At 38.7% G+C, this 21,664-nt stretch overlaps 2 protein-coding genes across 4 annotated transcripts in view; both read left to right on the plus strand.

The window, feature by feature from the left end:
- BUB1B (BUB1 mitotic checkpoint serine/threonine kinase B) overlaps positions 1-8,402 on the plus strand; it is a 28,286-nt gene extending 19,884 nt beyond the window's left edge. For all 3 annotated transcript variants that reach the window (XM_069804356.1, XM_069804355.1, XM_009918750.2), the window contains exons 22-24: positions 446-617; positions 1,001-1,107; positions 5,359-8,402. In XM_069804356.1, coding sequence (XP_069660457.1) covers positions 446-617; positions 1,001-1,107; positions 5,359-5,548 — 469 coding nt within the window. In that variant the 3' untranslated portion in view covers positions 5,549-8,402. The remainder of the gene's footprint in view (positions 1-445; positions 618-1,000; positions 1,108-5,358) is intronic.
- Positions 8,403-17,271: 8,869 nt separating this feature from the next.
- PAK6 (p21 (RAC1) activated kinase 6) overlaps positions 17,272-21,664 on the plus strand; it is a 40,638-nt gene continuing 36,245 nt past the window's right edge. The window contains exon 1 of the mRNA XM_069804357.1: positions 17,272-17,466. The gene's annotated coding sequence lies outside the window, so the exon portion shown is untranslated. The remainder of the gene's footprint in view (positions 17,467-21,664) is intronic.

Below are 21,664 nucleotides of genomic sequence, written 5' to 3' on the forward strand. Positions count from 1 at the left end.
CAGATACTTCTTACTGCCCTTTCTATTTGTCCTCCCTAGTGTATAGACTAGGAAAGGTTTATTAAAGTATTATGAAGCTTAATTCTTTCTTGTATAAAGTATTCCAAGATCTTGAAGGAGAGGGAGAAGTGCTAAACATTGCACTATTCTGCTGTTCCACTGTGTTTCAGATAACTGTGAGAGATATCAAAACAGTGTCATCCTTAATCCTTTAGTGTTTCCCATTGCTTACTCAGGAGATACCAGTATCATCTCTAAGCTTCAGGCTGCCAGCTGGTTCCCCATCCAGGGGTAGTCCTTTCAGCAGTAGTTCTTAAGCTAACCATCAGAGGGGAGCATTGACATAGCTAAGACTCACCTTCACTATGCTGTTAAATTTCATTTTTTTAAAAAAAAAAAAAAGTGTGTTGGATTGCTTTATGCTTCATTTGCTTCCTCTGCTCAGGATCTGTGATCCGTTTGCTAACGATGAGATGACAAGAGCTCTGAAGATAGTGGATTTCTCTCACAGTCTAGATTTGAGATTACAGCCTCGAGTAAGTTTGCCCAACAGCTTTCCCATATCTCGGACCCCTCACGGACAACAGCTTCTGGTGAAAAGTTCTCTTCCTTATCAGGTGAGTCTGTATGTAGCAAGACATGTTAGTTTCTGTGTTTCCTTTACAAAATCTCTATTTTCTTAAGTTATATTTTGCAAATGCTGTGGAAAGCTCTGATCAGTAAATACTGAATAAAGAGAATTTTTCACCTGATTAAATCTTTGGCGTTAAGTGAAGGGACTAACAGTGCTGTCGAGTGCCTGTGACTGCTGTATTTATTTAGGAACCTACAGTAAGACCAGAATTTTACTTTTTGAAGTTTTCTTGCTTAGCAGGTCTTGAAGATTCTGATGCAAAGACTGGTTCAGACTTAAATGTGTAGAAGCATCACCAGCAGAAATCTGTAGTGGATTGCAGAAATTGACGGAAGTTGAGCTTTCTGATGTTTGTTGTTGTTGCAGGTAGACCTGGTTGGCATTGCAGATATAGTCCATTTGATGCTGTTTGGGGTTCATGTCCAGGTCTATCAAGAGAATTCCATCTGGAAAATCAGCCAAAATGTATCAAAGTAAGTCCTTTTGCAGAGGAGGCTGCTGGGAAAGAACAGACTTCTAACTTCCTTTGCTTTCTTTACAATGGTACCATCTTCAAAGCTTAGAACACAGAACTTTGTGCTGTTATTGCCAAAAGCATTAGTTCTGTAAGGACTTAAATTTTGATGCTGCTAGACTTGTTCATTGTACAGTAGCCTTAGTGCTGTGTAGTAGACAATTTTAAACTGAATATGAGCATAACGGTCCAGTTAAGATGATTTTGCTTTTTCTATCCTTTCAGACCACACTCCTTTAGTCTCTCTTTTCACTTGATAGACCAGGCTTGGAAAAGTTTCTAAGTGGGTGGTGGGTGGGTGGTGAGGAAAAAAAATTACATGAGCATGTTGCTTTAGAAATGGAGATTATTTTGGTTTTCTACTTTTTTCATTCTAGGCTATATTGAAGGGCTACTAAGACACTAATGCCAGGGTTCTGTCTGTAACAGCTGCAGAAATACTATACATGCACAAGAAGGAAAATAATTTAAAATTATAATTTAAGATGCATGTGCAAGCAGCTTCTTTTTGGAAGCTGCTGTTTGTCCTCAGGTATTAATTTCTGCTGCTCTCTTTTAGCCGCATGTTTTGGCTGCAAGACTACTCTGCCTTCATCTACCCTTTGTTTGTTCTTAGACTAAACACTTGTTCATTTTGTTAGTTGTATCCTGCAGAATTTTCTGCCTTAGCATTTCTTAAGGATTTTCCAGAACTCTCTGCTCATGACAGAAATTACTTGACAGATATCTGCATTCAAGATCATGGTATATTAGCCACACTTACTGTGTGTATATACTTCTATAACCATTGCTTTAAGAAAACCTACTACCAATCTGGGAGTTGTCCAGTTCCCTAGCAACCTGCATGACTTATACCTCCTAGTTTGTATTCAACCTTCAAAAAAAAAAATCTCATCTTCTTAAGCTGTGTACAGGGGAAAACCGATTTTTCCTTTACTGGGCATATATCTGTTTTTTCTACTACTGATACCAGTAGTTAAAAGGCTACAGCAGGCTTCTGCTGAGTACTCACCATGCATGCCATACTGTACCCTGTAGCTTTTGTTTTTTCTTTAGAGGATCAGCTTGCAGGACTAGGCTGTGAAGAACAAAATCACCAAGGGCGATTCATCTCTGAAGAGATGAATATCAATGATGTATAGGCTGGCAGTAAATATGTATGTTATACTGCCTTTGTTTCAGAAATGCTATAAAAAAAGGGGGGCAAAAAAAAGCGCAACTAAATCATTGATGGAGACTGGCTTTTGCTCTCTACTGACAGATATTCTAACATTACATATCTTGTAGCTAAGTAACTCTGACCTCTGAAAAATAGGACTCCTATATATTAATTTCTATCAGAACATGATCTGTTTTTAACAATATTCTGTTGGGATAGAAAGACAGATTTCTGATAAGCATTGCCTTTTTTTAAATTAAATTTTTAGTATTTATTTATTTTTTAATTCTTCAAGAGATTAAATTGAGATACTGCAGGTGAAGCCACAGAAGGCCTGAGTTGAGAAGGTAGGAACAGTGTGTTGGGGACCTGATCAGGATGTAGGTATGAGAAAAATAGCAATAACTGTCTGGATAACTGGAGCAGGAGGAGCTGAGTAGCAGGTATAGAAAGTCTTGAGTTTGGAAGAATAGGGCTGGCTGTTATAGGGAGTTTGGAGGAGAGGAGTCAATTGGAAAGGAATTTCAGTCAAGGCTGGGGACACTGGATCGAAAGAAATAGTATTCTGGGTAGAGGTAGAACTTGGAGGGAGACTTGGGTAGAAGGGGAGTGAGACCTGTGAAGGACTAGAGGAGACTAAGGAGGAAAAAGGTAAACCCTGGGCATGAGTTCTGTATAGCTGTAACCAGGCTGTAATGGCTCATCACTTGCTTCGGTATATAACTTTTTTCGGTTTATAACTTTGCTTTGGAGTTGGGAGTCCAAATAAGGAATTTCTGTTTTCCATCCTGTCTTCTGCTTTGCTTCTGAAAGTGTGATAGAAGACTTGCTCATCTTCTACACTTATTTTTCAATATCAAGTCCAAGAAGTGTTTGTATAGGTGCTTAAGTTACATGTTATACTGAAGTCTTATATCAACAGTGTAAATAAGGCATTTCATTATGCAGGATTAAGGAATCTGCACTGGATCTTTTTTCCATTCACATGTAGATCTTTTAGTGTGTCTGCCTCTTATTTGATGACACTTCCTCCAGTCAATTTGAAGCTTTCAGTAAATTCTCAAGTAATCTCCGACAAGCAAGTTTACTGTTGCGGGGAATCTTCATCCACCAGAAGGGGCTGCACAATTAATCACTTCTCTGTGAGAAGAGTCAGCTGATGGATATTAATCTTGTGCTTTATCCTTTGCATACAGCCACGCATGGCAGTGACACTTCCAACACCCATGAAGACACAGGATTCTTTTTCCTACTGCTTTTAGTGGTTCTACTTTTCTCTTGTAAAGATCATGTTACTTCTGTCCTTTCTGCTAGAAGTTCTATAAGTGACTTGGAAAGTAGTTTTTTGTTTCTTTGGGGGTTGGTTTGGGTTTGTTGGGGGGTTTTTTTGAGGGTTGTATTGACAGGTTATCTTTCATCAAAGAATATTGTGAGAATTTAGGCAGTGACAAATAGAAAGAAGGCTTCTTACTAGAAGGCTGACTGGTGTTAAATGCAACAACCATGACAACCTTATCTCAGGAAAGCTTTTAAAAAAGGACTTAATTATTTTTTAAGTATTAAAGATAGTATAATTACTAATAAAGCCACTAATATTACTAGCAGTTCAACAAAATATCAAAGCAGTGGGGAATTGCATAGCAAAGCACAAAATTGTTCTTCTAAAGCCAATGGCACTAATAAAGCAGAACCCACTTATAAGCTGACAGAATGAAGGCAAAGCACTAAAGTCAATGTTGTAGTAAAGACTTCTGGAAAGGTAGAATGAGAATTCTGATCCAAGTTTTTGGTTTTGGGTTTTTTTTTTTCCTTCAATCTTTGAGCATTACTGTAAGGTTGACAACCTATTTTACAGCGGAGGGTGTTTTAGCGTGTTACCATTATTACAGAATGGATTTGGAGATTTTTTTCACTTCCAGGAATGTTTTTAGTTTTTCTGTTTTCACTATACTATTTTTGGAAACTTCATATGCACAGGCTTATGCGAGGTAATATATAGAAGCTGTGTTTGAATTTTTAGGACTCTTTTTCTTTCATAACTCCTTAGACATCCTTACCAACGTGCAACATCCTTAGCTATGCCTCTTGTCTTAAGTCCATGAAAGAAATGGCCTCAAGTCTTGCATGGGTTTTTTTTGTTTGTTTGGCTGTTTTTTGGGGGTTTTTTTGTTAGGTTCTGTATGACTTCGTTATTTTAGAAAATGTAAGAGTTTAATAATGTAATATAGTACCAGCCAGATTCCTTCTGAGATTATGGCTGCTGTGGTGTCACTCACATAAAGCAGAGGCAGATAATTTGTTCAAAAGACAGTGTAACCCCTGGCTTGAGGGAGAAAAGTACTTCAGTAGTCAGAAGCAGTGTGGTCTATAGACTTCAGTGCAAGACTAAAGAACAAAGGGTTAGCTCTGATACCAGTTTTCTGAGACTTTAATGAGTCATTTAACCTTTTTATTCATGTTGTGTGGGTATATCTATGAGAGAGGGGATTTATTACTATTAATTGTCTTTGAAATGTTATCTATATGAGAACTCTGGCAGTTGGAAGGCAGGGAAAAAAAGTAAAACTGGCTGTAAACCACTTTTTTTTTTTTTTATTTCTCTTGCAGCTTTCCTTTAATATTGACCTGTGAACTTAACTTGCAAACAGGGGAATAAGATTTACCTCTACCCCTTATTCGTCAAAGGAATCTGCCAACTTTGTTGGTTCAAAGAATGCTCTTAACTCCTTTAATTTAAAAGTGCCGTGGCTCAATGTGAATGGTGATAGTGGTCAGGTACAGAAAAGGTAACTGTAAAAATAGTGGTTTTGTTAAACCTGTGATACAGCCTGTCTAGTTACTATCCAGAAGCCTGTTGGAGAAAGGGGCCCACACATATAAACTTCAACAATACGTTCCTAGTTTTCCTTTACGTTTAGTCATGTGAGTGAAATTATTATTTCAGACTTGGTTTTCCCAGGGCATTTAGTGCTGAATATAAATGGAAATCTTGACAGACATGTCATGTATGCATACTGTTTCACTGAAAACTGCTCTCTCTATTTGTTTTAGGACTGTTGACAGTGATTTCTGGAGTAAACTTTTTGGGAGAATTCTGAATGCAGATGGTAAGTCCACGGTGCCTCTGCTGAGGGAGTTAAGAGAGGAAATAAGTGGCATGTTTGACAGCTGTTTCCAAGAACGCCTTTGTGAATCTTTAGCTGCACTGGGAGAAACTTTCCTCTTGGAGAACTTCCTGTGATTTTGTAGAGGACAAATACATTTTGTATTATAGAGAGGAATTTGTTGTTAACTTTTTATTTATTGTTTTTCAAATGTAAGCATGAACAGTGATTGTAGCCATTTCTGCAATACTTCACACGGGACTCACTAAAGAATGTTGATATTGCATCAGTGCGTAGGTGATCTCCTAAGCCTGCTACATGAACTAGTCCGTGTCTGAGCAGCTTGCCAGAGAAAATTGGTTGTCGTAACTGTTCCCTTTTTGTATAGCTCCTTAAAAATGTGTTTAAAACCTAGTTCACACTGCAGTTTCTGAAACGTCTTTGTCCTACATTTAGTTGATCTTTTAATCAGTATTTCATCAATAAAGTTGTATTTTGATAGCAACTCTGTCATATTAAATATTACTGTCAGATGGTTTCAAAAGACTTGATTTAGTATCCATGATGGACTGCTTCTGCCTGACTGGGAATTGTTTGTGACTGCTAGATACAAAAGCCCCTCATTTGGTGGCAGCTTTCATAACCACACAGGACTTCCTGGACACTTGAACACAACTTGAATGATTCTACTTGGAATGTGCTGTCATGGATGATTGTCATAAGAAAAAGTAGATGAAGTCATGAATGAAAAAGATGCATAGTTATATTTATGCTTCTCAATGTGTTTCATTTACTTCTGCAAGGGCTAGAGTTACTGAATTGAGCATCTTTCAGAAATCTCACTGAAGTCTAAATTTGTCCTGTGCTGAAGTGTTTGCAGGTTTTTTTTGGGAGGTTTTGTGGATAGATATTTGTGTTAACCTTTTATGCGCTGTGTTATTGAAACCAATACAAAGGCTTCATTTTATTCAAGAGAACAGGATTTACAGGATCCACAACTAAGATGCTATGTACCTTAAGTGTAGAGGAACTTCTCAGACTTGGGATTTACTTCCTCACAGCTTCTCCCACATATGAAAGTGAGAGTAGAAGACTGCATCACTAGTGGCTTCTTCTCCCTATAAAACCAAATTGGCTATAAGTGGTTTTTCATTTGGTCAAATTCTCTGGCCATGGTTCTGCTTGATTCTCCCCTGTTTATATGTTATCTCTAAATTCTGCTCCGGAACTTAATTCTGTATTTTCTAAGTTGTTACAAGCTAGCTTCTTTTTTCCTGTTCTTTCTGCATATGTCCATCACGACTCCTCTTACTTAGACCTGTGTTTTTTGCTCTTGCAGATACCTAATACCTTCTTTATAGTCCATTCATGAAGGTTATATACTCTCGTAATTCAGGAATAGGACTTAAATGCCCTGATAGACAAACTTTAATATCTAATGGAAACTGCTGCTGAAGAATTTTTTTCATATGTTAATGCCTCAAATAATGCTTCCTGTAACGCAAGTCATTAGTTAGTCATCTATTGAGCAAGCAGATGAAATAATGATCTATCTCTAGCCAGAGTTTGGAGCAAAGATCACTGGTAGAGCAACTAGGAGCTATGCATTGGACTAACTTTTGTTAGCTCTAAAAGGACTTGCATGTTTGTTAGTGCTTTCCTTTAGTTGAAATTTGTTTTCTTTTGCTGATCTTCTGACTTCCTTTTAGACAAAATCTGGGGGATCTCACTTACTGTCCTCTCACTTTCAGCCTTTTCAGTTTATATCCTGCAACACTGATATGAAAACCAGATAGCTTAGGAAGAGAACGCTCATAACAAAGTATTGATCATCCCAAGGACTTCTCAGGCAAGACATGTTTCCAGTCAACGTGGAACAACTTCACTACCTCTTCACCTATTTCATAAATCTTATTCACCAGAAAGCTTTTGAGAATAGTGAACACACAGATAAGAGCTCTCAGAAGTTCAGTAAAGGAAATTTGTTACTCAGGTCTTTAAAATCTGTAAGTGCATCTATTTGTCTTTAACGAAGTCTACTTTAAAGCTGAAATACTCCATTATTACTCCTATGTTGACTTGGCATCTGTTTTCTTTCTGAGCAAAAAGTGTGCTAATCCTTCTCCATCTACTAAGACTACCTTCGATCAGTTGCATAAAAGCATGCCTCGTTACTTTTCATGTATGTCCCAGACAACACAAGCACCTCAGTTTATCATAACTAGAAGATTATTGAAACTCCTCTTCTACCCAATACTGTAAAATAAGAAACATTTACCAATGGCATTACAAACTTCTCCATAAGAAACAAACACACACACAAATAATGAAGAGGAACTAGCAGCTATAAAAAGAAAGAGCAGACATCTCTCTTCTGCTGCTTGTTCACAGTTCAACTCTGATGGAACTCTGCATCTCTTCCACACAGGTTAGTCTCTGCCTACCCTATCCGATAAGTTGATTGCACCAATATGTAAAAGGAGGTCAGGAAGCTCTTTCAGACATCCCTGTTCTATCTCTGTTCAAGTTTTGTTCTTGAAGCAACTGGGTGCAACCATGATCCATTACATTCCTTGGTCTTATTTTCTTTTGTGCGCTCTTATTCATATAATAAACAGTATATTAAAATCTGCAGTAGCTCAGATTCCATCACCATATTTTTTTAGTGATAACCTCACTAGGACTTCTAGGCCTGGCCATAAGGTATAATTTCACCCTACCCTCTACCTCTTGTGGCACTTATTGTCATCTTGGCATCTGTAGATGCCTCTTTTCCTGTGAAGATGTTAGGACAATTTTGATCTCTAAGCATCTTGTGGGCAAGGCTGGTGTCTCTTCTATTTCATGACTGGTCTATTACAATCATGGCCTGTGAGATCTCGGAGCATGCCTGTCTTTTGCACAATGATTCAAAAAGTGATGCTTAGGAAAAACTTGTCTAAGGTTGGAGGCAGACAGTTACTTAAAAAAAAAAACAAAACAAAAAACCAAGCCAACCAAAACCCAAACCTACAACATGGCTTCATGCCTGCTAATGTGTGCTTTGTAACAGAGGGTAAATAGGTTTGATCATGTTCAGTTACCAGAAAGTAATACCATTGGCATCTGGAAAGGAAGGTGCCAAGTTGACTAATGTTTCCTGGGGGAAATGCCACATGCTTGAAATCTTACATATCCATTCTACTTGTCTTTGGTTCTTCTGTGTGTGATGTGAAAACATCAAACTCTTATTAAAATAAAATAAAGGCTACCTTGCCTAAGTAAACTGCTTTCAGCAGAATGACATTTCCTTAATCGTACAGTTGGTGGATATAGCACAAGTTGTGTGGTGTTTGTCAATATGAATCTTGGTCAAACAAAGCGCCTACTGAATTTGGCAAATCTGTGGTTAAATTTCAGAGTTGGAAGAGCTCTGTTGTAAATGTAGGAGATGACAGACAGAATTGTAGAAGGAGATATACTATTTCAGTGTCCTAGAAAACCAATTATTCTTAAAAGAAAAAAAAGGGGGACCTTCTAATATATTTTTTTAAATTGGAAAATGGAATAAACTTAATGTAGCTGAAAGAAGAAAAGTATGTATCTATGGTGTCTGAGGTGTTGCCATTGTTCCTTAGCCTGCTTTCCATTTGAACACAAAGTTGGTTTTGCATGTATGTTAACTGGAGATACAGCAACAATATTCTGCTCTTTGGTTACTGTGTCAGTAGTAAATTTTCTTCACTGAAATTACTAATTAGATCCAATTCAAGTACAGTCTAAACACTATGCGTGATACTACACATGGAATAATATTGTCAAGGTGATGCTTTTTCTCCTACATGGGTAACCTGCAGTAGGAAAGTTGTGGGGTTTTTTATGCACAGCTTATTTTTGTGCTTCTAAAACGTTTCAGTAGTATCACAGGTGTTTGACAAGAAAGGTCAGAAGAATGGAAGTGATTTTTAATGTTGGACACTGCCGGAAAGCGCATGGATCCTGCTTCTAAAGCCTGAGAATCTTGGGTTTTGCCATTTTTCTTATGATCCATGTGCCAGCAGCAGCATTCTAAGCTTTAGATCTGGCCCTAGAGTTCTGACTGGCCAGAGAGTGGGAAGAGAACAGGAGACAAAGCCTACCCCTAGTTCTTTCTTATTCCTTGCTGGGATAGTGCTACAGTGAAAGGTTCTTCAAAGGGTAAGGGTACAGAAGAGCTGAGCTTTTAACTTTTTCAGAAATTAAGAGCGACTTGAATGATGTTCTTGATGGCTTGAATATGCACTTCACAGAATAGGCCTGCAAGCAGTAACCCACCGAAAACCCAGAAACTTTCACCTGAGACTACGGAACACTTGGTCTGCTTGTCTGCTGATGAGGCTCTGGAATGTTTGTCCTTTGACACAATTTGTTGGTATTCATAGGGACCCCCTATTTCCTCTGCATTTGTATAAACTGTCTGCTTTGATTCAGAAACAGTAAAAGAGTTAAGTCAATAATGTTGTTCACTCTGTTATATTAAGTGCAAAGCGGTCTAGAAATAACGGCAGAAAGTCACTGACCCCCAGCAAATGCTACAGATAAAAAAATCTAGGCTGATCAAATGTGCATGGGATGTACATAGACTGTGAGTGGAGTAAAACCCACAGGTCTGAGCTATTTTCTGCTCATTAAGCTCTGGTAGCTGCATCTGGGTTTGAAAGAGTTGCTTCCACTGTTTCTAGGGCTCATCAAGATCACTGTCTACACCTGTGAAATGCAGGTGATACAGGTTACCTCATTAGTATTTCTGTATTGTAATGACCAACAATGTTACATAACCTTATTACTTCTTGACTATGTCAGTGCAAATGATAAGAAAAAGCAGCTCTTGATAGTGAACAACAGAAAAGTGATTAAGAGAAGCTGTAGAAGCCAACAATATAAGAATCAGAGTTCTAAAACAGTAATACTAAAACAGAACTTACTTTTTAAAGTATATCTACAGATATTTACAAAAGGTCTGTTGCAAGCTCTGAAACTAACTTGCTAATATATCTTAAGAGATCATTTTAAGGAACTGTGTCAGCTAGTAGTGCTTATCACCTGCTGTCCTAAAAAGGTATTTAATTTGTAGGAGATTAAAAATCCTAAAACTGAGGTAACTGGTAAAAGTATTTATCAGCTCAGACAGATACATTCCAAGTGCATTCATATCTGAGCCTTCTCCTAGCCTGGGGTCTGTGTTAAATAGAAAGATTATGAAAACCACATAGTAGAACTATGCACCTGTTGACTGATAAATTATCAGAGGTGTAAGTTTGTACTTGTGCTAGCAGGTGAGATTACTTAACAGAAGATTTCCAGAATGAACTAGAAACAGTAGCTTGCACTCTATCCTAATGTGTGTCCCCTGTAATACTTAGATGTTTCTGTATAAATTCAGCTGATGAATAAGGAGAATGCATTTCATGTAGCTGGTGCATTAAATCCCACACTTGAATTTACAGCTTTTGATATGAAATCATACAATTATATAATATTTTGATTATAGTCTATGTTATAGATTCATATAAATTCAGGAATTCTTAAAATAACAAAAATTTGGCAACACATAAAAGTAATTACGTTGGATTACATCAGTAGCCTTAAATTACACGGGACAATAGTTAGATAATTTCAAGACTAAGCAGAACTGTTATGTTTATGACTCTTGTCAGGCTTTTATTCTGCAAAATGTTTAAGAACTTGCCAAGTTTTAGACACATACAGAACCCGAATCTTGAGGGCTACATCTCTCCTGTACAGCAGTGTTTGTACCATAGTCATCCAGACTAGCAAATCTCAGAGCTCTTCTTCCATCTGATAGAGAACAAGGCATAAAGAGTAGGCACAAAGATCTATCCCTACAGTCAGGACACAGATAGTGCATGCTCCCGGTAAGTGGGAATGCTTCCTAGTACACATGTTGGACACAGCCAAGGAATTTTTGTTTAAAGGCTCTCCTAAGCATAGGTTTCTTCTTGTTCTCAGAAAATTCTATTCTGGACACTGTGAACAACTGATGTGATTTGAATCTGAATGTGTGGAAGGTTTTGAACTATTTCAATAAGCTGAATTATTCCAGTGTCTAATACCTTTATATTAATTTAGGAATTAACTTCCATTATTTTCTACCTATTGGATGTGTTGCTTTCCTTGCTGCAGCATAATATGGTCTTACATAAGAAAACAAAGAGTCTGTTCATCAACCTCATTGAAGTTTTGCAGAGTTGAGAAGAGACAGTACAGTCATGTTTTAAAAGAAAATTTTAAAGAGGCTTTGGTGAGCCATTTGTCCTATCTTTAGTCTAAAATTGAAAGAATTATAGAAGAAAAAAATCCTAATTATTTTTTATGAAGAACACTGTCACTTCACATTTTGTGTCCTTCTGACTGACCTACCAGACTATGGATTCTGTACATCAATTAATTCTGCTTTAGTTCTACCAAACCTACTATAAATGAGATCCAACTGTTTTTTAGTTCATGAAATTTATGAATACTTTTAAAAGTAGACAAATTACAACTCCTGCATGCTCATCAGCAAATAATTCTAAATCTTTCCTCTGTGCTGTTGCTGATTTCCCAAATAATAAATATTCTAAAATGGCTTTGGGCTAAACTGTAACTTGTGAGGTGTTGCGCTCCATGCTGTGCACTAGTGATTTCCCCAGCGATGCTTCAGTGCCAGCGATGCTTCGGTGTACAAAACCTTAGTGTTCTTATTCGAAGTGAGTTATTTGACTGTGGTCTTGAGAATTGGTGGTTAGAGTCTCTCATTTAGCCTTGGGCTATGGGCACTGCAATTGCATTAATGTGCATGTGTTTAAAAAGATTGCCCTTAAAGATTGCTGAAGGAAGACTGAAGCTCCTTTAACAGTTTCATTCTCTTGGTTCTTACTATTTTAGACTCATTGCCCCTCTGCTTGGTTAATCTAGCAGAATACCATGTTTAGAAACTGAGAAATAAGGAGGTTTCATTTCCATTCATTCTTTATCTGATAGAATATTTTGAATTATTAAACAAGCGTGTAAACATTGAGGTCGTTCAGTTAGACCAGGGAAGAGCGCTGTTCCTTTTGTTAGTTCTAGAATTATTTATTCCCTACTCTCCTTTTGTAATAAGTACCATCTAAAGCTATTTAATTATTGATCCTGTGGCTCCAGCTGGTATGGAAGGGTGATTTACAAAGCAGGATCAGCAGCTAAGTGACAAAATGCTGACGAAGACAAATGTTAGTCTTCCGTTCAGTTTCTATGCCTGAGCTTATGTTTGTTTTTGCAGTGCTTTGGATTCTCTCGACGCACAGTTCTTCAGTATCTCTTGAATTGTACCATTTTTTCTTGAAGCTAAACTAGTAATGTATTTTGATGTAGTGTAATGCTTTAATAATCATTCACTCAGGAATCATTTCATAGGGAAAAAAAGTGTTGAGTATTGCAAAATTCAGTGGTGGCTGGATATGGCTTGTTGGTATGTTTCCTTGATACCCAGTCAAAATAGATCCAGTAGAGGCATTCTGGACCATTCTGCCACACCATTAGATTTGCATTTACTCCTAAAGAGCCAACCTGGATTAGTACTTTACCTGTACTGTGAACTGAACTGACTATGACTTGTCCTTTCATTAGTCTGTTCCCATGGCTTCACAGTGCAGATCTGCTGATATCCTGCTTGAAAAGATAAGTATGTCAGGGATTAAATCCAGCTGTAAGTAGGCACCTATTGTTTTAGCAGCACATCATCTACTCCTGCTATATTTGTAGGGGAACCATGGAAGACTCTTCTTCATATTGCTTTAGCGGAGTGTGCCATATTCTTTTATCCTGGAAACTACTGCTTAGATCCCGTGCAACTAAAAGCAGAAGTTTTTATATCAAGATGTAAAACATAAGTGTCAGCTGAAATTTGTCTTGCCTAGCCTGAAACAGAAAACATTACTGGCAACTGGTGTGGGCAGCTGCAAAGATAGTCTCTCATTTACTTTAACGTATGTGGAATGTGTAATAGGAATAGTCCACTTTTATGCAATTAAAAAATTTATTATTCTTCCTCATCTCCTGGGAAAGCGTATTTTTCACGTGGTGAGCTAGACAACAATGGAAAACTCACTGTGATCTTGTTCTCAGTTCTTTCAACAGATAATTCCCACACAATTGAACATTGGAGCCACTTTCATTGCTTCTTGTTTACGAGCATTCATTTCTGCTACACATGTGCTCCATGCACCAAGATCAAAATGGTTTTTTTGCTTCCTATCAGCTAAACTGAGGAGATTTATATCAAAGTGAGCAGTGTATCTGTATACTTTTAGACTGTCCACAAATCACTTCATAACTTTCTCAATTACAAGCTTAAGTTTCTGTGGTCTTTCACTATATGGCATACTCTTTGCTTTCTTAAGCTTTATTGTGATTACCACAGCAATCTTTCCTAATGTATCAATATCCTTTCCAGAAACCAATGCGTAGCAGTATGGGTGGAAGGGGAAGGCAGAACAACTGCCATGTGATTAGGCACACACTGTTGCATTGGATGTGAGACTCATGGAAAAAAGTTACAGTTTTCCTTGCTTCCCTAGTAAATTCACACTGGTCCCTTAAAATGGAAGACAGCAAATTTGGAAATGGTATTTGTGTAGTTGGACTTGTTGTAAAGGGGAGGTAAGAAAACTATGCTTCTCTTGAATCTTCTTGCTATTTCATTATGGTAAAAGCCAAGTTGTTGGGTATTGGGCTGCAGAAGCTGTGGATGTTTTGGCAAAGCCCTGTTACTGTTTCAAACATTTGTAGTTTTGTTAACCTTCTATTACTGAGACAAACAGGGTTCCAGACTAAAGACCTACCTTCCACTGTTAGCATTGCTCCGGGCTTTGCATGTGATGCTGGAGTAATCATTTAAGTCCTGGGGTTTTCTTGTTTATAAAACTGGTATTATACTTTTATGTATATTTTCATATCTAAATATACATATTTATAAATGTTTCACTTCTGTGGAGGAGAAATGGTTCATAAAAACAAGGTAACACTTTGATACATTTAGTTGCTGGTTTCCTAACCTGCATTTGGGTTAGTAATTTCTGTTGCTCCCTAGCACTGTAGTGCTTCTGGGCAGTTGAAATGTACAATGGAACCAGTAACATTTCACCAAAATAGGGTTTGGTTTTGATATTAGTATTCAGAGAGTAAAATAGGGGAACCATTGCTCTGACCGATGCTGTTGTTTAAGCTGAAGCATAGTTGTTCTAGCAGCTGTTAAGATCCAAGCTGTTTTCTTTGAAAACTAAGCTATTTTTTTAACTGAAAACTGAATTTTGGACCTTGACCTGTATCTTGGTGAAATAATTCTTCTTAGCATCCAGCTTTTAGGAATGTCACTGTCCTGTCAGATTTCGGTGTGATAGATGGTTGCATGTTTTTGTTTAGGTGCCATACACGTAAATAATACTCTTTTGACATCTATGCTAGCTTCCCTGTCATGTTCTTAAACCACCCTTTATTCTTCCCAATTTATTCCAAATGCATTCTAAAAATTTTTTTGTTCGTGTCTAAGTTTATCATCCTCCCTTTTCTATCTCTTGTGTTTTGCAATTTTTATATGCACTAAATATTTCATTATATGAGGGTTGTGTTAATGTGCAGTGGTGCACCCCACATAGTCAAGGCAAAACCAACAGTCACAGTTACTATTCAAAGTGATTGTAAGCAGTATGAAGCCTTTACATAAAAGAGGGTATCTGTCCCCTCTCTTTTTGTGACATGCTATTGTCTTTCCTTTCAGAAGTGGCTGTATTTCAGTAATGCTGCATAGATTTTTCAGGATAGAAGTTACTTACAAACACGAGCGTTATATGACCTCAAAAATAGCTATGAGCTGGAAAGCTAAATCCAGCTCTAATGAATGAAGTCCGAAAGCTGACAGCATTCAGCAATTTCACGGACTCAGGATATTTTCTAACAAGAAAATTCATTTCTGAGACTTGTTGACAGAAACATCAAGAATGGAACTGCTGCCTTTGCCTCCACCCACCCCAGCAAAGAGTGGGGGGAGAAAAGCAGCTCTTTATAAATAGCTCTGTTCCTGTTGTATTTGTAAATTCAGTGCTTTTTGTGTCAATGACATCACCCTCTTCTCCATGGCAACTCCCTACGATGTCAAAACTGCACGGCACCGTCAGAGAAACTTAAACCAACACATGAACAGGTTGATTCAAGATGATATAATTGAGAAATAGTGCAGGCGGTGACAGGAGGGGGTGGGAAAAATGAGCAAACAAGCTACTGTCAGCTCTGCTTCTCTGGAAAGCTTGTATCCGTAATGATTGTCTCCTAAAACTCTGCCCTATCTCTTCTTTTTGTAAGTCCTTGTCAGGAGGAGGAGGTGGGCGGAAGGCAGGCAGGCATCTTATTCTCCATCTCCAGTGTGTCTAGAGAGAAGCAATACAGGTGACTAAGCAGGAGGAGCATGACTGACTCACTCCTGAGTTATTTTCTCACTCCCCTTCTCTCCCCCCTCCCATCTTTTCTGTTTGTTTTTTAGCTTTCACCCAACAGCTTGTATTTTTCCCCAGGCCCTGATGAGAAAGAATTAGCAGCAGGCTTTCTTGTTACCTAATGTTCACAAAAATGTGCTTGTGGTTATCCAGGTGAGGAAACAAAAGCCAACCCTAAAAGCAAGTCTCTTGGATACACCACCTTTATCTTAAAAAAAAAAAAAAAAAAAAAGTCCTTCTCCTTTCTGAATGTTGTCCAGGAAATACTAAAGTAACTGACATGCCAGAAAACAGTAAATAACTGGCTTCTTTATCAGACTACCTATTGAAAATACCTAATTGCCTCACTGGCAGACCAGCTGGTTTTGACTTGATTTCTAAACTCACTGCAGTGGGGGGAAGCAGTTTTACTTGCTGTCTTGATTACTGAATTGGATTCTGCTGGGTTCCATTTGGGGCATAAGCAGCAGGAACATAATGGTTACATCTGCAGAGTTTCGGGCAGTGTAAACTGTCACTGCTTCAATCAGCTTAATAAATCTGTCCTAATCTACATCCCTATGAAGTCTAAAGCCTTAGAACAGTTTACCTTCCTTCTTCTGCAGGGTGCCATGAGGTCTGTTGCTGAAATTTAGCCTGCAGAAGTGTCAACTTGATATTATATTTTGCATTTTTGAAATTGCATGACATGGATGCAGGCAAGTTATGCAAGATCAGCACAACACCCACAGAGTTCTTATATCCAGAAAGGGATATGGCAATGCTTACGAGATTGATAAGTAACACTTTGGTTTGCCTGAGCGGTGGAGTAACATTATATTTGCCACTCATGGTCTGCAGTTTATTCCTCTACAGGGCACAGGAGTCTTTAATCACAGATTCTCAAAGTGTGAGGCTCTGTTATGTCTGTTAACTCCCTCCCCGCCCTGGAGTGGAGCATAAGTCAGCCATCCTGTGATTTCAAGCCTTCACTGGGGGGAAATGCATGTATAGTCTTTATACACTAGAATTTTGATTAGTATCTTGCACTTGCCTTTTGTGCAAAATGTCACTCGACACAGAGTCCCATCCTCTTTGCTGAGATCACAGCATCAGCCCACGATAAAAAAGGTCCCAGAAAACATTGATTCACTGCATTACAGAATCTTGATAGTGGTATGTGTCTACAATGAGTTCTCATCAATTTTAACTGCAGGGTTTTAATGGAATTTATTACTGTGGTCTCCTCTGTCCTCCAATTGTGAGGATATTTTACCTTCCATGAATTCTTCTAACACCTCTGCTGACTGCCAGAAAGAGGGGGCGTGTGGCACTCTAATACACTCCTCCACAGCAGCTGGCATTGGGGTAGTGCTGGTGAGTAAGCAGCTGCAAGCTTGATGTGTTTGCATGTGTATGAGACTGAACCAGGATCTTTCTGAAGAAGCATTAAGATGAAATTGCTGAGAATTTTTGCCTGAAGCAAGGGATGTTTCCCCTGTTTAAGACAAGCAGCAACCTGCTCTCAGAAGGAAGAAGGGACTGAATTCACTCCAGAAGTATTTCTCGGAGATCTTTTTTTCAAGGTAAGACTGCTATTGTGGGAGGTAGATAGGGCAACAGGGTCCAGCATTCTGAACACTAAAATTGAGATGACTTCTAAAATTTTCTTACCTTCCCAAGCTGTAGAACTGAGATAAATCTCTGATGTCTCTGGTGCTCCCTTTTTAGGCTGGAAATTTAAATCAGCCAATAAGAACTAATTTGCTGAGGTCTGAAGCCATAAAAAACGGGTGAGGGGGGATGCTTTTAACACTGCCTTTTGCCTGCCTGTATTCTACTGGTGAATAAATGCCATTGACTGTGCTTCTAAATCATGTACTTAAATAGTAGAATGATGGGTGTTGTAGGAACAGTGGGTGAATGAAAGTAAAATTCAGTAAATAGACATGAGCTTATGATTTATTAATTTCATTTAGTGCTTTTAAAAATTGATAGAATATTTGTCGTTCTGTAGGAGGCAAAATGGAGATGGTTCCTGCCTTGGGAACTAGAACTTGAAGGTTTTTAATAGGCTTGGTTTGAAGAAATGCTATTGAAACAAGAGCAAGGAGATAGGATTTTTTTTTTAAAGCATCTATTTGAATTACACCTGAACAACCAGTTTATCACTGTTGAAAACTATTTGTGGAGAGGCCAGAAAGTAGTAGAGGGCTCCTTGTCCCAGCTGCAGGCAACTTGTTTGAAATGCCTTATTTTTAAGGTAGGAAAAAAATATCTTGAATGTACAGAGGTGGCTCTGGAAAACAACGGTGAGTAACACCTAAAAAATCTTTTATCATCAGTATCCCCTCCTCCCCAGTATAAACCAAAAACTGAAACTCCTCCTAGTTGGGAACCCTCCAGACTGAGAATTGTATGCTTAGGTTGCGGTGTATAAATTATAGTCCTTGATGAAAGTACAGCAGAGCATGAATTTTACAAAGGTGCTGAAGCCATTAAGGAATGCACTTGCTGAGCCTAGAAGTGCAGGGAAGAGTGTAGGCGTGAGACTACACTTTCTCTTTGCAGGCTAATTGATCTAATACTTGTATGCAGTTCCATTTTGCTCTTGGAAAAGGAATAAAATGTTCTCATAAAAGCAAAAACATCTTATGTTTAGGGAAGTAAGTGTAGTTAGTAAACTTTTGCACCTAGAGCTGGGAAAGAGGAAAAAGCCTTGTCAAGTCTGTGAGAAGTGAAATCAAAATGATCTCTAACTTGTTGCCTCCTCTTCCCTTCCCTATGCAAGGTAAGGAATGGAGTGGTGCCTCAAGGGAAAGCTGTGCTCTGTGAAGGTTGCAGAGTGGTTAGGTGAGATTGCCTGGGGAAGGGTACTTGTGCCCAATATTCAGGCAGGGAATGATGGCCAGGAGAGAGTTTGGTGCCAGCAGTCATAGCGTAACTTTATGCTGTCTCCGCAGCTGGCTTTGCCAGGCGCTGGAGCAGTTAATGCATTTGGATGCTGTTGCTGCAGTTTGATTCCACTTTGTAGAAATAGTTGAGATGAGGATATTCCTGCCAACTTCACAGTCAGGAGTCATCAGTTCTGCCTCTGACACTTGGGGAGCATGAATGAATAACTCTTAAAACATTAATCTAGGGCAGCTTCCAAGAATCCTGTGTACTGAAGTCTAGAATACATTGTGATCCGATTCATTATCCAGGGACAGCAAAGACTTTGAAGAGGTGTTTACCCAGTGTGTGGATGTACTGAACTTCAAACTCCCAAAGAAAACCTGCTTTGGCAACTTTCAATAGTATATTTGGAGAGGACAGACACAACATTAGAGGGTAGAGGAGCCATGGATGTGCAAGCAAGGCTACAGAGGAGCAGGGAAACCAAAGAGGGACAGTAGTAGCACCATGCTGTGGGCTGGTGCATGGGACAGCGCAGCAGACAGTATGGCTTTGGGGGGTATGGAAGATGCTGCTGCTTTTGGCATCAATTTTAAACTGGAATTCTGCATAACTAGTGTTAGGCACCATATTATCCTCCATGTGATGGTTCTTTACTTTAGTAAAATCTTGTATTTCTTTTTGCTGATAGGATTTGGTGGGAGAGAGGGCTTTTTGCAGTTCCCGAGAGAACTGTGGAGGGAGGGATAAATAGGAAGCAAGTGATACTGCTGGAGAATACAAAGCATAGCAAGCTAGATAAAGGTGATCTTAATTGAGGAGGAGGATTGGTATTTAATTAAAACTACTGCTAAAAACCAGGCTCTTAGTAGTAAAATAAATAATAGCAGGACGTGAGTAATTCCTCTCGGGGGAATGTCGGAGACAAAATTACACTAATGTAATAATAAAAAGGGCCTGTGTGCAATTGCTCAGAGGAATAGTAACAGGATAGAATGATTTTTCACTGCTAAGAAGTTCAAATGTGGTTCAAGTCAAAAGGGACTGAAACCTGTTAAAGCACATGCTCCTCAGGGCTCTCAGGCCATTTCAGAAGGCAGAGTTGTCTGAGTTACTGAACCCGCCGCTGATGCTTTACTTGGCAATGCCAGCAGAGAGGCGGGAGATTGAGCTCCTCTGCTTTAGCAAATAATGGCAAGTTAAGTGTGTCACTTGTGCTCCTGCTGCTCAGTCAGTGTGTTTTCAGTAAATTAAAAATAAGTATTTCAGGCCCAGACTTAGGACAACTGAGCCATGTGTCATGCATCTGGAGGGAAGAAAGGACATTAAACCATCTTTTGCTTCCTTATTTCCCTCCCACCCCTCATGTCTAATCATGAAATCATCTCAGAGCTCTGTCTGCATTCCTCAAGCTGTGATGCCCATTCTGGTAAGGTGGTTAAATAGCGTAAACTCATTAACCATTCTCAACTGAGTAATACACAGTGACATAACATAATTTCTTTTCCATAGCTAGCTTGCATAATGCTGCACTTCAGTTTTTGTTACTCTTTCCATTTCATCCTTTTCATTTCTATGACGTCCATCTGTTTACCAGACAAGGTTTAGAAAAAATTGAGGAAAAAAAAAAATAATCCCAGAATACAAAACCAAAAAAACCCACAAGTCAGTGTAAAGGGGATTTAAAAAAGAACAGAGGTATTGGGACACTGGAATGAGAACTGCTGTTGCCCGAGGCAGGAAAGTGAGAGAAGATCCTGGATATTTGGGGACCAGAAAAGCAGGTCGTAGAACCTTTTTATTTTCTTCCTCCTTTCCTCCCCCCTTACCCCAACCTGGAAAAAGAACCCAACTAACCAACCACCCCCACCTCCTCCCCTTCCAAAAACCCCCCCAACCCCTGAACCCAAAAAAACCCCCACAAACCACCCTGAAACAGCTGGCATTCTGGCTGTCTGAAAGCTGTCTTGTTTACAAAGACTGGCATGCATTCCTGTAGTCAGTTGCTGGTCACAAAATTTCCTAAAAAAAAAAAAAAGTCTCTAACAAGAATTCATGCTCCTCTGGACTTGCTTAAAGTCTAGCAAGGAATAGTGCTGCTTCAACCAAAGAGTACTTTTGAAACAGTGGAGTGATGCATTTTTTCTCCCGCAGGTAGCCAAGAGGAAGGGAGAAGGCCTTGTGAATCTCTGAGACACTCAGGTTACCATTTGCAACAGCAGTGCTTTGCACTAAACAAACACAGCCCCAAAACCCCAAGTTTAGTCAAAGGAAAGAGTAAGGTAATAGTGGTTTGTGGTAGATACGGAAGGTAATTCGTAGTCTGCTCTGAAGAATCAAGAGTGTAGCCAAACTACAGCTCTGAGCAATGTCATTTGTAGTGGAGACCCAGCTGAGGCACTGTAGTCAGCATCCATTGGCCAAGGGCAGATGTCCTGCCAATGATGTGGACATACTTGAAACACTGTTGTATAAAAAAGATGGTTTAGTTCTTAATATGAAACATAATGTTTCAAACTAGAAAGCAAACATGCTCAGCAGTATCAGCAGAGACAAGTGTCTCTATGAACTGATAATGTCAACTTGATAGCTCTGAGCTCAATTGTTTTTCCCCTGAGAATCTGGTTAAATTGGACTGTCTATAGTGTCAGTGTTATCTTACTGATGGCCTTCTAGTTTTCTGACTTTCCTTTTTGCAATGCAGAATACCTTATAAATTACTATATTTTGTTTTTCTTATACTCTGTCACCTTTTTCACTGAAATGAAAATTTTCAAAGATCTCTCTAATCTCTTCTAAATTTGATAGTATTCATGTTACTGTGTCTAGAAGACAGTACTAAATAGGCTGTAGAGCCTTGGTTGAGTTAGTGAAAGAGTATGGATC

The sequence above is a fragment of the Haliaeetus albicilla genome, chromosome 16, assembly GCF_947461875.1.
Source record: "Haliaeetus albicilla chromosome 16, bHalAlb1.1, whole genome shotgun sequence".
Lineage (NCBI taxonomy): Eukaryota > Metazoa > Chordata > Aves > Accipitriformes > Accipitridae > Haliaeetus > Haliaeetus albicilla.